The sequence below is a fragment of the Mandrillus leucophaeus genome, unplaced genomic scaffold, assembly GCF_000951045.1.
Source record: "Mandrillus leucophaeus isolate KB7577 unplaced genomic scaffold, Mleu.le_1.0 Scaffold153, whole genome shotgun sequence".
Taxonomy (NCBI): Eukaryota; Metazoa; Chordata; class Mammalia; order Primates; family Cercopithecidae; genus Mandrillus; species Mandrillus leucophaeus.
In genome coordinates, this window is record NW_012101510.1 from 2,360,670 (window position 1) to 2,375,426 (window position 14,757).

General features: G+C 57.1%; 1 protein-coding gene across 2 annotated transcripts in view; it reads left to right on the top strand.

The window, feature by feature from the left end:
* The window catches only part of DRG2 (developmentally regulated GTP binding protein 2), a 23,077-nt gene extending 11,639 nt beyond the window's left edge, over nucleotides 1-11,438 (top strand). The window contains exons 3-13 of one of the 2 annotated variants that reach the window (XM_011975274.1): nucleotides 1,872-1,961; nucleotides 2,618-2,678; nucleotides 3,218-3,308; nucleotides 3,953-4,025; nucleotides 4,159-4,249; nucleotides 5,065-5,162; nucleotides 5,493-5,569; nucleotides 7,245-7,333; nucleotides 8,087-8,145; nucleotides 9,891-9,944; nucleotides 10,623-11,438. In XM_011975274.1, coding sequence (XP_011830664.1) covers nucleotides 1,872-1,961; nucleotides 2,618-2,678; nucleotides 3,218-3,308; nucleotides 3,953-4,025; nucleotides 4,159-4,249; nucleotides 5,065-5,162; nucleotides 5,493-5,569; nucleotides 7,245-7,333; nucleotides 8,087-8,145; nucleotides 9,891-9,944; nucleotides 10,623-10,709 — 870 coding nt within the window. In that variant the 3' untranslated portion in view covers nucleotides 10,710-11,438. The remainder of the gene's footprint in view (nucleotides 1-1,871; nucleotides 1,962-2,617; nucleotides 2,679-3,217; nucleotides 3,309-3,952; nucleotides 4,026-4,158; nucleotides 4,250-5,064; nucleotides 5,163-5,492; nucleotides 5,570-7,244; nucleotides 7,334-8,086; nucleotides 8,146-9,890; nucleotides 9,945-10,622) is intronic. The other variant, XM_011975275.1, reaches the window with a different exon arrangement.
* The last annotated feature ends 3,319 nt before the right edge of the window (nucleotides 11,439-14,757 follow it).

The following is a 14,757-nucleotide window of genomic DNA, read 5'->3' on the forward strand; positions in this document are numbered from 1 at the left end:
TGGGGTTTACTTTGTGCTTCGGGGTCTAAACCCATACCATGTTATTTTGCTGCTCAAAAGGTTTTAACTTTGGAGCTATTTTCGTTGGCTTCTTTGATGTACTTCCGCCATTGTGTTTTTCCAGCACTTGCTCACTTTCTGACACTGCAAGATGCCTCAAGCTCATTTTGTATATTCCCTGCCCTGGCCTAGAATCTGCCATTTCTCCAAGGAGCCCTGGTTCCTTTGATTGGAGAATAGCATTAGAAACCACCATCTGGGCGCTGACTTACTTTTTTTACAGAATCACTCTGGCTGTTGTGTAGCTAGCAGGCTATGGCAGGGCAAGGTGGAAGTGGGACAGTGGGGAGGTTGCTAGAATATAGGCCAAGTGAGCAACAACCAAAGCTCTTGGACAGGTGCCGGGGAGCAGCTTCTAACTCAGTTCAGCTGAACAATTTGAGCCCACACCCAGTTTCCATTGCTCTGGGCCAGGCATAGGGGAAGGTGGTAACAGCTCCTTGAATGCTTGCTGCGTGCAGGCTGGGCGGTGTTTAGTTTTGTTTGTTGTACTGTCTGCCTATATGATTGGTATATGTATCAGAGAGAGAGAGATTGATAGAGAAGCCGCTCTAGTTACCCTTGAAGTCTGGGCCTGTGGCAGATCCCACCTGCCTTATTGAGAGTATAGGCTCTCCCACCATGGGAGGGCCCAGTTCTTACTCACAGGGGCCAGACAGAATCAGGGAGTCGCCCCAAGGTTGGTTGCTGGGTGTCTCAACAGCCATTGCCTGCCTGTTGGGGCCACCCTGTCTATCCATACCTGTCCACTCCACCAGGTTTTCATCATTTCTTGGGTTTCCAGGAGGTCCCCAAGGCTGAGGATTTCTGGATTTGAGGACTCGATGTATTTCCATCGCATGCCACATTCTGGGCTTGAGAGGTCTAAGGGTGCCTTGGGGAGGTGTGCCCCTGTCTTCCTGCCAGTCAGCCAGAAGGCAGGGTCTGGATAGCTGGCCCTGCAACTCAGAGTCTCAGGCTTCTTGTTCCTGGGGCCCTGCTGATTAGGATGGAGCAGGAGGCATGGGGCTGGGTTTCTTCCCTCCCCGGGTCTGCCCACTGCTTGGCTGGCCTTCTCAGCCACAGCATCTATCACTGAGATGTTACAGTATTCGGAGCGAGGCACATCCCGGTCCTTACCTTTTTAATCCCTGTGCAGTCCTGTGAGGGAGGGACTGGGTTCATGCCCATTCTACATGTAAAGACCCTGAGCTGAGAGTATGGAGTTTCCTGCCCGATCCCAGGATACCCCGGCAGAGGCAGGTTTCAAAGCCAGGTTGCTCCAACTCCCAGCCACAGTGAATGGTGGCCTGAGTGGTCACATCCACATCTTCCCAGTTCCCCACTCCCTCCCTGCGGCACCTCTCCTGTCAGCTGTCTCTGCTTCAGCCCAGGAGATTGGCGTCTCCTTGCACAGCTCCTCACACCCTCCCTACGTGCACAGCACGTCTGGGTACTGGTTCCACGAGTGCCATAGAACTGCTACCTGCTTAAAGTTCTCTGGGGCCAGGAGGGTCTGGAGAATTGTGTGGGGCTAGGGGAGGCTCCTGATGTATGTGGGGAACCCCCTCAGAATCCAGATCCCTGCCTCTACCCAAGACAGTCCTGAGGCCACCAAGGAACAGATAGACCCTCTGGTGTCTGACCCATCCAGGACAGGGCCAGAGGCAAGCCCTCCGGCTGGGAGGTCTCTTCACAGCCATCTAGGTCACCGAGCCGAGGGTGAGAGGGGCTCCTCCTGCTGCCTGCACCTGCAGGCCTCCAGCCCCTGGGGCCTCTCCCAGAAGGCCAGACACAAGGCTCCTCAGTGCAATGACCTCCTTTTCTCCTAGTCCACATTCTTGAGTCTGATGACCTCCACGGCCAGCGAGGCAGCGTCCTATGAGTTCACCACTCTGACGTGTATTCCTGGGGTCATTGAAGTAAGTGTGTGTGCTGGGCCCAGGAGAAGGGACGTGTGCTTGTGTTTGGACTTGTGCCTGTGCCCGCCGTATGTGAGTCAGGGTGGATGTCCCCATGTCAGGATAGGCTCTGGACTGAGCTGCTTTGCCCTCCAGCACCGACAATTCTGGGGATCCTAGCTGCTGGACCCCAGAGATGCCTGGTGGGGCCTGGAACCAGGAGGTGAGGCCAGCATGTGGCTACTCTGCCTGGCGCCTCCTGTGCGAGATCTCCTCCCCAACGCCACTGCAGGTCTAGTCACTAATTGCTGCTTGGCTGTATCCTTCTGCCTCCCCATGAAGCTTCACTGCCTTGGGCTGTGTTTGCTTTGGGCAGCTGGGTGCTGTGGCGTTAAGTTCCCACGGTGACGCAATTTATTTGTGAAGTGCTGGTACCATCAGCCATGAGTATTGTGGGACTGGGAGATCCTGAGCCCTCCCTAGGTGGCTACTCAGCTCACAGGCTGTGGTGTGCACTGGGCTGGGATGGTGACGAGGCTCGGGCTTGGCCACAGGTTTGCACCTGGGTTTCCCTAAGCCCCTGAGCCCTGGGGCCATTCCAGATGTCCCAGATCCAGGCAGGACCTTCCCAGTGGAGGCCCAGCCTTGCCTTACCTTTCTTCTCTTCTGCATCCTAGTACAAAGGCGCCAACATCCAGCTCCTGGACCTTCCTGGAATCATTGAAGGCGCAGCCCAAGGTGGGAGGCAGGGCAGGTGTGTGGGAGGCAGGATGGAGCTCTGTTACTGATTGTTGAAACTGGGTGTGGCTGTCATGGAGATCACTCTGGATCCCTGGTCTATTATCCCACTTTCCAGAAAAGACAGGTTCCAGTTCAAATCCTTGGCACCAAACTAGCTTTGTGATCTTGGGCAAGTGATTGGCTATCTCTAAGCCAAGCTTCAGTTTCCTCAGCTATAGAATGGGCATGATCATACTTAATTTACAGCATAGTTTTCAGGCATTTAGCCTGGGGCTTGCCACATGGTAAGGGTGGGCATAGGATAGCCGTTATTATCCTGTTACTCCTTTTATGATGGTGGGTGTCGGATTTTCTTCTGAAATAACTGTGAGTAAAACACATGGATTAAAGAAAAATGCCAATAAAATCAATCAGCTTGTGCTGGTACGTGGCAGAGGCTGTGGTAGGTCTGTAAAGGACAGGAGTCCAGGGCGCCGTGGGCTGGGTAGTGGTCACATGGGTTCGTGTATGTAACTCCATCCCTCCCACCCATCCAGGAAAAGGCCGTGGCCGGCAGGTGATCGCTGTGGCACGCACAGCTGATGTCGTCATCATGATGCTGGATGCCACCAAGGGAGAGGTGCAGAGGTCCGCAGGGTGGGGCATGGGGCAGGCTCACATGTCTGGGGAGGGCCGATGTGTCCCTGAGCTCGTACTGGGCGGCCTGTGGGTGCTTGGCCCTCTCACATGTGAGAGTGGTGGTAGGACTTTTCACAGACTAAACCCAACACCACCCAGCCTGTGGCGTCTTCTCCTCAAGGCTTGTGTCCAGCCAGCACAGAGGCATCTTGGGGCTGGGGGCCAAGGGGCTTGGCCTGGCTCTGCTTCCTGTTCAGAGGCACAGGTGCCCCATCACTGCCCAGAACCTGCCAGAAGCCCAGCCCCAAGCACAGAAGCATTGTTCATCCCACGTCCTGGCAGAGGGGCACACCAGGCCTGCTTCCTTGGGACCAGAAGGAGTACCCTCATGTGGTCACCTCGTGGGGGCTCCACCACTTGCCTGTGCATGCCGACTGTAAACCGGACCGGTTCCCTCTGCGACTGTGGCAGAGTTTAGAAGCTCCCTGCAGCTCTGGGGCATTGGGAAGGAGTGTTCTCCGGGTTGCTGGGGAAGGGGGTGAGGAGAGAGTCAGTCTCTGTCGGGGTGGGCAGTGATGTTCTGCGTAACAGGGAAGCTGTGCAGCCTGGCTCTGTGGACAGCCTGTGAAGGGCTTATGGGGTGCTCTGCCTAGGTCTCTGCTGGAGAAGGAGCTGGAGTCTGTGGGCATCCGCCTCAACAAGCACAAGCCTAACATCTACTTCAAGGTGAGGCACCTCTCGGGCCTGCAGGCCAGGGGTGTGGCAGTTTTGAGACTGCATTGGCCGGCGACTGAGGCTGTGGGACCGTTGCTGTGGCCCCTCGGTTAGCAGTTCTCCCCGTCCCTCTCTCCTCTTTCAGCCCAAGAAAGGCGGTGGCATCTCCTTTAACTCAACAGTCACGCTGACCCAGTGCTCGGAAAAGCTGGTGCAGCTCATCCTGCACGAATACAGTATCCTTCCCTGAAAGACACGTGAGGGAGGGCAGCGGGGGGACTGACCAAGACAGGAGGACTCGTGGTGCAGGGTGGCAGCAGGTCACCCCCACTGCCCCCGCTGTCCATTCGACCAGCCTCTGGGCAAGCTCCAGATTGCCAGGGCTGCAGCCATGCACTTGACAATGGCTTCCTGGCTCCTCGCCAAGTACTGGGCACTGTGGTAGCCAGATGACATCTGGAAGAAAAAGATGTCATGGGAAACAGCCTCTGATGATGGGGGGTTCCTAGCCTGGAGAAGCCCCAGGGAGAGCTGGGGAGTGGATGGTGCCTCTAAAGCAAGGTTGGGGGCTGGTTGGGTTCTGGGGCCCTGGGGATAGGGTAGGGCCTCAGGCAGAGTTATGCCTGGCATATGGAGAACTCTTAGAGTGAGCTGTGAGCCCCTCGTTGCCAGAGGTGGGTGAGCAGAGGCAGGATGGCCCCCACTGGAGTCCTGCACAGGAGAAGCTGGGTTCGACCAGCTTTCAGATGCTCCTGGTGCTAAAACCCAGGCTTCCCCTGAGGGGCTTTGGGGATTCTAGCAGGTACATTTTTCTCCCTGCCTAGCTGTCAAGATTAAAACCCTGTGTTGATTGAAACTTTTGTATATTGTAGTCCCTCTGGGGAAGAGAAAAGAAGGCTTCCAAAGCATTACAATCTTGTAAAACCTCACAAGCAGATAACCGCCAAGATCCCATGCGGCCAGCATATTTCCTGCTCGGCTCTTTGGGGCCCTCCACTGAGGAGGGACGGGGCAGCTGGTACACAGGTTGCCCTTAATCGGAGCCCCTCAGAGATCTTCAACGCAGAAGTGCTCTTCCGAGAAGACTGCTCCCCAGACGAGTTCATCGATGTGATCGTGGGCAACCGGGTGTACATGCCCTGCCTGTATGTAAGTGCAGGAGGGGAGCCCTGGCCTGGCCACTTGGCCTTTCCACCACATGCATTTCCTCAGCTCCCGGAGCCTTGTGAGAGAAGCAGAAAGAGTTTGAGGCTCTCCCCTCCCCTCCCCTCACCTCAGTGGCTGCTTGAATCTTGCAGACATGGAGAGCTTGAAACCAGGGTTCCAGCCCAGCCTTCCCTACCCTGAGGCAGCAAAGGAAGGGAGGGCGTAGACTCAGCTCTCCAAGGAAGGGCTGCAGCCAGCACAGGGCGATGGAGGGCCCTTTCCTGGATGCCTTGCTCCTATCCTCAGCACCGGCCTCCACCTTCTCAATCTCAGGTTTATAACAAAATCGACCAGATCTCCATGGAAGAGGTGGACCGCTTGGCCCGAAAACCCAACAGTGTGGTCATCAGGTGAGGCCGCTGGCATCCTGCCACTCTGCTGTCCTTGCTCTGGGTTCTGACCCCAGTCGTCAGGCCTGCCAGCCACTTTGGCTGTGGAGGAGGAAAAGCCAGCACAGCCTCCAGCAGCACACAGCCCTCATGGAGCCCATGACTTCCTACCCAGGGCAGAGCACTTAGTCCATGAGGCCCAGGAGACACTGCAGGAGGGTCTCCTTCATAGCTGCTGGAGGCATTGGCCCATTCCAGTTGTGAATTGCCATGGGCAGGGTGGGTGATGTCTTGTGGACTTTGGTTAAGAAAACAGAAGGATTTCATCAACCAAGGTTAAATGGTCAAGAGGCTTCTTAACTTAGGCCAGACGCAGTGGCTCACGCCTGTAATCCCAGCACTTTGGGAGGCCGTGGCGGGTGGATCACGAGGTCAGTAGATCTAGACCATCCTGGCCAACATGGGGAAACCCCGTCTCTACTAAAAATACAAAAATTAGCCGGGCATGGTGGCGTGCTCCTGTAGTCCCAGCTCCTCAGGAGGCTGAGGCAGGAGGATCACTTGAACCCGGGAGGCGGAGGTTGCAGTGAGTCGAGATCGTGCCACTGCACTCCAGCCTGGGCGACAGAGCGAGACTCCATCTCAAAAAAAAAAAGAGGCTTCTTAACTTAGTAGTGAACCAAGGTCCCCGCAAGAAGCCCTGGGTGTGAGCTTACCTCTCCTGGTGCTCTGGAAGGTGTGCCTTCTGTCTGACCACAGCTCAAAGGGGAAAAGGGAACTAATGTTCTCAGGCCCACCTCCTTTGCAGGGTGGGTCCCTGGGTACTGCCTGCACTCTGGCTGTTTGTTCACTTGCCACCACAGCCTGGCAGGCTTCTCTTTGGGGCAGACTGATTCAGGTGCTCCACTTTGCTGGTTTCCTGGCTGGGAGCGGATGCTCTGCAGCTTCACAGTGAAGCTTGGCCGACAGTACGGAGAGCTCGAGGACCAAGAGGCTGGACAGTGCAAATGATGGATGAGGGTCCCGGCCTGAGCACAAGGACCATTTTGTGGTGGTTGTAGCCACCACAGAGAATAGTGTCCGTCCTACAGCACAGCCTCAGCTCCTCTCCCACTGCTGTGTCCCAGGCCTTTGAGGGGCTGCCATCCTCAGGACGTGAGAGCTTCTACACCTTTACCTGCTTGTGCTTAGAACAGCTCTACAGAGGTCAGGACACAGCTCAGGGTCACACTGCAAACCTTCAAGCCACAGTCCACCCAGGCCTGGTGCCTCCAGAGCCTTGGTTATCCTCTCTTCTTGCTGAAATCCCTGCTGGACTTCCTGGAAGTCCATCGCTCCTCTCAACAAGGAGTGAACTCGGGGTGTCAGGGTTCCTAGCGTTTGCCCATGGTCCCGTCACAGCCCCCGACCATCTCCCCACGGCAGCCCTTCATCAACCACACATGCTGCGACCCTCCACAGAGCACAGGCTTGCCAGCCCCTAGGAGAGATGCTGACCCTGGTTGAGTGTGACCATGATTGGTGCCCAGAGGCACTGGCAGCAGAAACATCAAGCTGCCATCAGAGTAATGGGCTTGTTTCCCTGTGGGTACCAGCGGGCCGCCTGGCCAGTGGAGGTTGTCCCCTCCAATAGTGAGAAGTGGAGACCTCAGCCTCTGAACTCACAGGGTCCCCTGCCTGACTGGCCTCTTTGCAGCTGCGGCATGAAGCTGAACCTGGACTATCTGCTGGAGATGCTTTGGGAGTACTTGGCCCTGACCTGCATCTACACTAAGAAGAGAGGACGTGAGTTGCACTGCACGTAGCTGAGCAACAAGCTGAGCTTCATCCTCCCTAGAAGGCTGCCAGGCCAGTGTGTGGTGCCCAGAGACCCCGGCACTGGCTCTGGCCTGGCTTGTCTAGACACATCTCAGCTCTTTTCCCTTCTCAGCGCTGGGCACTGCTGGTTTTGAGGGTGCCCTGGTGGGGCAAGGCTACCTTGGGGTCCCCACTGGCTGTAGTAGTCAGTGCCCTCCTGACCTCCCCTCACAGTGACAGGCCCCACTGCAGGAGCATTAGGGACCTGAATCCACAGGAGCCATCCCCATGTCTGACTCCTGCCCATCCTCCTGGTATGCACGCACGCACACACACACACACATGCCCTGGGGTTCCAACTGCTGAATTTGGAGCAGTTTGCATCAACCCTGACCTTGGCAGCAAGGAGTGAGCTGCAGCTTCCCTCACTAGACTCCAGCATCCCTTCGCACCCTGCCCGTTCAGTCCAGGTCCTGGTCTCTCTCGGTGCTGTCACGGCAGATGGGTGGCAGGCACTGTGAATCCTAGAGTTTTGATTTATTTTGAGTCACTGTGTTAAGGTCGGGTTCGTAGAAGATGGCACAGGGATCTACGCGGAGGGCATGCTGGATGTCAGGGGGAGGTTAGGCCAAGGCAAGGAGACCGAAAGGGCCTCTGTGGCCAGCTCTTCCCTCGTGCAGAATCACGAGGCAGCAGTGTGGGCCCTGATACGTGACTGACTCTCCCCATCCCGCCCTGCAGAGAGGCCGGACTTCACAGATGCCATCATTCTCCGGAAAGGGGCCTCGGTGGAGCATGTGGTGAGTTGACAAGACCTGCTGTGACAAGGGGTGGGAGCTCTGCGTGCCCCTTGGAACTCTGTTCTGCCTGACGTGCCCTGGGCTGGGGGTAGGCTCTGCTGGTCTCACTCTCAGATGTCAATGCAGGCTCTGGCGTTGGACAACCTGGGGCTGCGTCTGCAGCACCCCTTCCTAGCCATGTGCTGAGGCTCTGACCTCTCCTGTGAGCAGGGTGTGCTGCCTGCCCTCCCCCCACAGGTAGTCAGGAGGACACATTGAACGAGATCCAGCATGTAGGACACTCAGCATGCTGCCTGGCACTGCATAGATGCCAGTAACCCTGCTCCCATACCATTCAGGCATCCGTCAAGGAGAGTGGGGAGTGGCGCCAGCTCAACACAGAGGTCAGGACAGCAGCTTCAAGGAGGCAACCTGAGCTGGCTTGTAGGACTAGGAGGTCTGGCAGTGAGGAGTTGGGGTGGGGAGCATCCCAGGTAGGGGAGCAGGTATGCACAGGCCCCAGGGGAGGTGCTCTGGGCTTAGGGAGCAAGAGACTGCCTTTCCCTGTCCAGGATTCTGTCACCTGAACATGACCCTGCAGGCACAGATGGTGGTCAAGCTTCGGGTCACATGGCCGTCCTCCTGGGCTGATGCTTTCCTGGTGGTGTTTTCCTCAAGCTCATTTCTTCTCCGGATCTGTATCCTGTAGGCAAGGGACACTGTAGACCCAGCTGTCCCTGCAGCCCCTTAGGACAGTGGTGGCTGGGCCTGCAATCTGGTCTTGTGCATTCATTCCTTCCACAAGCCCAGCCCCAGGTCTCCGAGTGCCACCCTGGAGGTATTAAACAAATGAGGCCAGGCAAAGTCCCATCTCTCTCAGGGCCTAGGCTTGAGGTCACAGCAGGAGGAGCCAAGGAGACTCACGATTACCCTCCTGAATCCCTTCAGTCACTCACAAGTGGCAATGCTGGGCAAGCTGAGTAAAACAAAACCCATTTGCAGACCAGAATCAGCCACCTTTCCATCTGTGTCAAGGAAGTGTTCCTGCAGGCCTGGTGCTGGCCTCCGCCCTCGGGACTCTGGGCTGAGGCGTTGGGTCTCCCACCAGGGCCTGGAAGACCTGTGGGCATGTGGGAAGAGGAGTCACATTGCACAATTGCAGAGTCCCCTCCCCACCGCCCTCCACTGTGCCACCGTCAGCGTGACAACCAGAGGTCCACACTCTCGGGGCAATTGCTGGATGCCTCCTCCAGGGTCTCCTTCCAGTTTCATGTGACCTCTGGGACCCCTGGGACCTTCATCCCTACCAAGGGTATACGCTGCCCTGGGAGTTGGGGGTGATATGATGTGTGGGAAGCTTCAGGCCACAGGTGGGGCCAGGAGGAGTGAGAGACGGTGACCAAGCCGGGGAGACTCCAAGCTGTCACCTGTCCCATTCTGAAGGAGCATCTGTTCAGGCAAGGCAGGCAGAGGGCCACTAGCAGCCAGGCCCCTGACCTTCCCCTGGTGGCTGTGGGAACATTCCTAACTAGGCACCATAGCTGGCAGACCAGGAGTGGGAATGGCAGGGCCACCTGCAGCTGTGATTGGGTGGCTATGTGCGAATTGAGCACGTGTCAGTCCTCTACACAAGGCCCGGACTATGGGCACCTGCCGCAGGAACTGCTGCCTCTTAGCCTGTGTCCTGAGCTTTGAATGTGTGGCCAAGCTTGGGATGGGGTTATGGGGAGCCTCACCTCTACCTGACTCTCTCTCCTGTCCTCCAGTGCCACCGCATCCACCGGTCACTCGCCAGCCAGTTCAAGTACGCCCTGGTGTGGGTGAGTTTCTGGGTGGAAGGCGAGCGGGGGGTTAGACCCAGGACAGCCCCTGGGTTAGGCATGGAGCAAGGCGTTCACACTCTCTGCGTGGTGTTCCTGTCCTTCCTGTGGGGATTGGCATGTCTGTGTGTCTGTCCTCCATAGAATGTACATGCCAACCCAGGGTAGACATGGGCCTTCCCCACCCTTTCTTTTTTCTGGTGTTTGCTTTTTTTCTTTTTTTTTTTTTTTGAGGCAGAGTCTGGCTCTGTCTCCCAGGCTGGAGTGCAGTGGCACCATCATGGCCCACTGCAGCCTTCATATCTGTGCTCAAGCGATCCTCCCACCTCAGCATCACAAGTAGCTGGGACTACAGGCACACACTACCATGCCTGGCTAATTTTTCATGAAGATGGGGTTTCGCTACCTGGCCCAGGCTGGTCTCAAACTCCTGAGCTCAAGTGATCCTCCCACCTTGGCCTCCAGAAGTGCTGGGATTACAGGCATTAGCCACTGTGCCTGGCCCTCCCCTACCTTTGAGATCAGGGATGGTCAGACCACTGCGGACGTCCTGCTGCCTGAGGCCCCCACCTTACGCCATGGCATTCACCCCCCCAGGACACACACACCCGGGGATATCTTCCGTGGCCTTGGCCAGTCCAGGCTGAGGTGACCCTTCTGCCCCCATTCCTCACCCAGGGCACCAGCACCAAGTACAGTCCGCAGCGGGTGGGGCTGACCCACACCATGGAGCACGAGGACGTCATCCAGATCGTGAAGAAGTAACGGCGCCCACCAGGCCTCCCGCCCACCTGCCTCCTCTCCCTGGGGAACTGGTCCCACTGGGACACACAAACACCCAAACAGAAAAATACAAATACACGTACCCCAGGAAGGGGTCCCTCAAGTCTCTGCTATTTACAGAAGTTTCTTCAGTAGGCAGATGAAGAGGGTGTCGGGGCAGAGGGGCTCGGCTGGAGGCATTTCCCATAAGACTGAGCCCTCGCATAGGGGTTTTGAGTTTGTAGTGCTGAGCCTGCATCTGTGCCGCCAGCCCCCTGCACTGAGGGAACAAGTTGCCCACCTGCCCGCCCGCCGGGGCCTAAAGCAGATGGCATGCTCAGTGCCAGGCTGGTAGCTGGGCCTGCCGGGGTCCCCGGGGGCTGTGGCTGCTGTCACGGCACCTCACTCCCTCAGTTCGTGCCAGCTTCTCTGACACTAGGGGTGGGGGCCCTTCCAGGAGGAAGCCCCCTTGGGTCCCCCACACAGGGCTCTCCATGATGGGAACCAGAGGTTAGTGGCTTCAGAGGCCCAGCTGACACCCTTCACAGCCTAAGGGCTGTCTTAAAGTGCCTCCCCCTATATCCCCCTCCCAGGGCAGCCCCTGCCCAGCACAAAACCCCACGACCCTGGCTCTGCACGCCTGGGGCAGGGACTTCTGAGTTTAGGATCTGTATTTTCTAAGTCCCCAGTTCTCCTGACTCTCCTTTCTGAAATAAAGGATTGAAAACGGTTCCTGTTCAGACTGAAAACACTTTGTAAACTTGCTGAACAGTAGCCAGGTTGAGTCAGGTGGGCACAGGTCAGGCATTGGGGGTAGCAGTGGGCCTGGGGGTCGGAGAGGGTGGAGCCTGGGCCCCCAAGGCAGATGCAAGCCTTGGGTGGCAAGGAGAATGCAGGGTTCCTCACCCAGGCACAGGCAGGCTCTGCCCAGGGGGTTGGTGGTCAGGGGTGTCAGGCCCAGACTGGCCCCTCCGGAGGGGCCTGGCTCTCAAGGTGGGCAGCATCCCGGGAGTCCCTTGTGACCATCTGCGCTGGCAGGGAGGCTCTGCTGTGAGAACAAGGTGGTGGGTCTTTTCCTGTTGCCTCAGAAGTCAGGAGTAGAGGGGCTGACAGGCTCGATGAGTGCCTACTGTGTGCCAGGGACTGTGCCAGGCCCCCCACAGTATTCTGCTGTCCCTCGAAAGCTGGTGTAGGCTGCACAGTTTGTGAGTGCAAACCCTGGATTTAAGACCTCTGAGCAGCGGGGAAGGTTTCTTGGAGGAGGTGTGCCTATTGAGATGGATGCAGCAGGTTCTGTGAGGCCGCCAGGACGGGTAGAGTTCCTGGGGGCCTCGGGCCCCGCTGGAGCGTGAAGCAGGCCCATGCTCAGCTCTCCAGGCTGTTCGTGGCTCCCCTGTCACCTGCTCATGCCTTTCCAGAGACAAAACAGGAATAATAGACATCATTAAATATGCATGGGGCCCCAGACAGTCGGCGTGGTGGGCTGGGCCTCCCTTCCCCATAACACCGAGCTGCTCTGCTGGGCCGACCGTGCCCCTGGGCCAGCCAGAGGACCCCCATGAGGCGGCATGCAGGCGGGGAGCAGGCCACGGGACCCAGGTAAGGAGACCTTAGCCTAGAGTCCTTGGGGTCTGCCACTGGCCACCTTGGCATCCCAGGCTGCAGGGGTGATAAGGGAAGGGGCAGCAGCAGAGCTGGAGCCTCGCCCCTAACTCACCTTGAGGCCCTTCTCTGCCTCACTGTGTTCATCTGTGAGGGGTGTGATGCCCACGCAGTCCTCTCGTGGCAATGGTGGGATACCAAGACAGGCAAGGGCTCCGTGGCTTACCTCGGCCCCTCTCCTGACTGCCCTGATGCCTGGCCATGAGGCCCTAGGTGAGGGTTTCTGCCTGGGTGGTGGCCACTCCCACTTCCACTTTACAGGTAGGGGGTCTGGGCCCAGGGTGAGGTAGGGAAGGCCTTGAGTCCATAGGGTGTCAGGGTGAGTCCAGGCCTTGGATTAGATCCAGGCCTGTTCTGTCCCCCAGGCTGGCTGGCAAAGGGTGGCAAATGAGGCCAGAGGCTGGGGGATCCTCAGGCAGTAAGGGCTCAGGTGAGAGGCTCCAGCCACTGAGCCACATGTTCCTTACCATGGATGGGCTTGTTCCTGGGCTAGGTCTGTGTGTGCGTGGATCAGGGCAGGCACTGCGGCCCTGTTATGTCCTGGGCTTTCTGGGTCTGTGGTCAGGATGGTTGTATGTCTACATTTGTGTGGGAGAGAGCGAGTGAGGGATCGTGCAGCTGCGTATGCCCAGGTCAGTGTGAAGTGGTCGCTCACAGTGCCCTTAGGGCTGAGGAAGCTCCCTAAGACCCCCCAAAGGTCTCTGACCCCCACATCTGTGTAAGCTCCAGGCTTGGGCCTCACCCTGTTAGCCACCTTGTTCTCATCACTCACCCTGCCTGGTGATCACAGGCAGGGGTCTGCACCCTCACTCAGGCCCATGCCCAGGCAGCAGAGCTGCACTCATCTCCCGGCTGGCAGCCCTGCAGCCTCCCGAGGGTAGTATTCCCTGCAGCTTTAGAAGACTCAGTTTCATAGGAGCCACAGTCATGAATATTCGTCTGTCCCTCCCACACCTGTGCATTCGCTCATTCTCCATCTTTCTTCCTCTCCAGCTTAGATTCCAGTTTCTCATTTCAGAACCCTCCTCTGGCAAGAAAGCTGAATCGAGACCCTCTCCTCCCCACTCTGTCCCTCTCCTAGACAGCCCACCTGACCTCCAGCTTCCATCTCGCCAGACCTGGGTCCAAGCAGCCTTTTTGACTCTCCACTGCACTGTCCCATAGCCATCCCAAGCCCACCGTGTCCTAGACCAAACATGGCATTCCCATACCCCTGGCCTCACCTCAGAGACAGTCCCCGCACCTCCCAGCTGTACCAAGCCAACCCCAAGTCTACCTGGCTCCACCCTCATCCCAGCCCCATCTAGCCTCTCACCAGGGCCAGCCGGTTTCACCTCATCCTGAATGTGTCCACTGTACTCCATCACAGCATGGTCCCAGCTGTGTCATTGCCCCCTCTCCATTCTTTTCACATGGCGGCCCGAGCTGCTTTTTATACTACTTTCTAAGAAGCCGTGTGAAGCAGTGGTTGAGACTGTGGACACTCTGAAGCCAGACTGTCCAGGCTTAACTCCACCTTCAAGCTGTGTCACTCACATAACCTCTCTGGGCCCATGTCCTCATCTATAAAGTGGGAAGAGTAATCATACCCACTTCAGGAGGCTGCAGTGAGAGTGGAGCTCTGTGTGGCCCGGCCGTTCTGAGCACAGGCCTTGCAGTCAGGGACACAGGCCCTACAGCTTCCTCACTGTGGGCTCTCAGCTGAGGGATCTAACCTCTCCAAGATTAAGCCCTTCATCTATGTGAGAATCTAGTGAGATATTCCAGAAAATCATTTAGCACCAAGCCTGGCACATAGTAAACATCTGGAAATGTGGAACAGTGACCAAAGTCCCATCCCTTCCACGCCCATTGGGCTAGTCGCTGCCTGCCACCCTGGCCACCTCTCATTTCACATGCCCTCAATCACTCTGCTTCAGCCATAGGACTGTCCTTGCAGCCCCTCTTACCACCTGGCCTTTGCACATGTTGTTCCACCTGCCAGGAATACAGTTCCCTCTTCCATGTTACAAACTCCCTCTTGTCCTTCAGATCTTGGCTCAGGGTTGCCTTGTCAGGAGAATCTTCCTGGACCTCCAGTGCAGTGTTTGGGCATCGGGGGTCATGCCCTGACCTTCACAGCTCTTTTTGTTGATGTGGCTCTTTGCTTAAAGTCTGCATCCAGGATGGGCGTGGTGGCTCATACCTGTGATCCCAACACTTTGGGAGGCTGAGGCAGGAGTATTGCCTGGGGGCAAGGAGTTCAAGACCATCCTGGGCAACATAGTGGGACCCTGTCTCTACAAAAAACAACCAAAAAAAAAAAAAATTAGCCAGGTGTGATAGCACACACCCGTAGTCTCAGCTGCTCAGGCAGCTGAGGTGGGAGGATTGCTTGAGCCTGGGAACT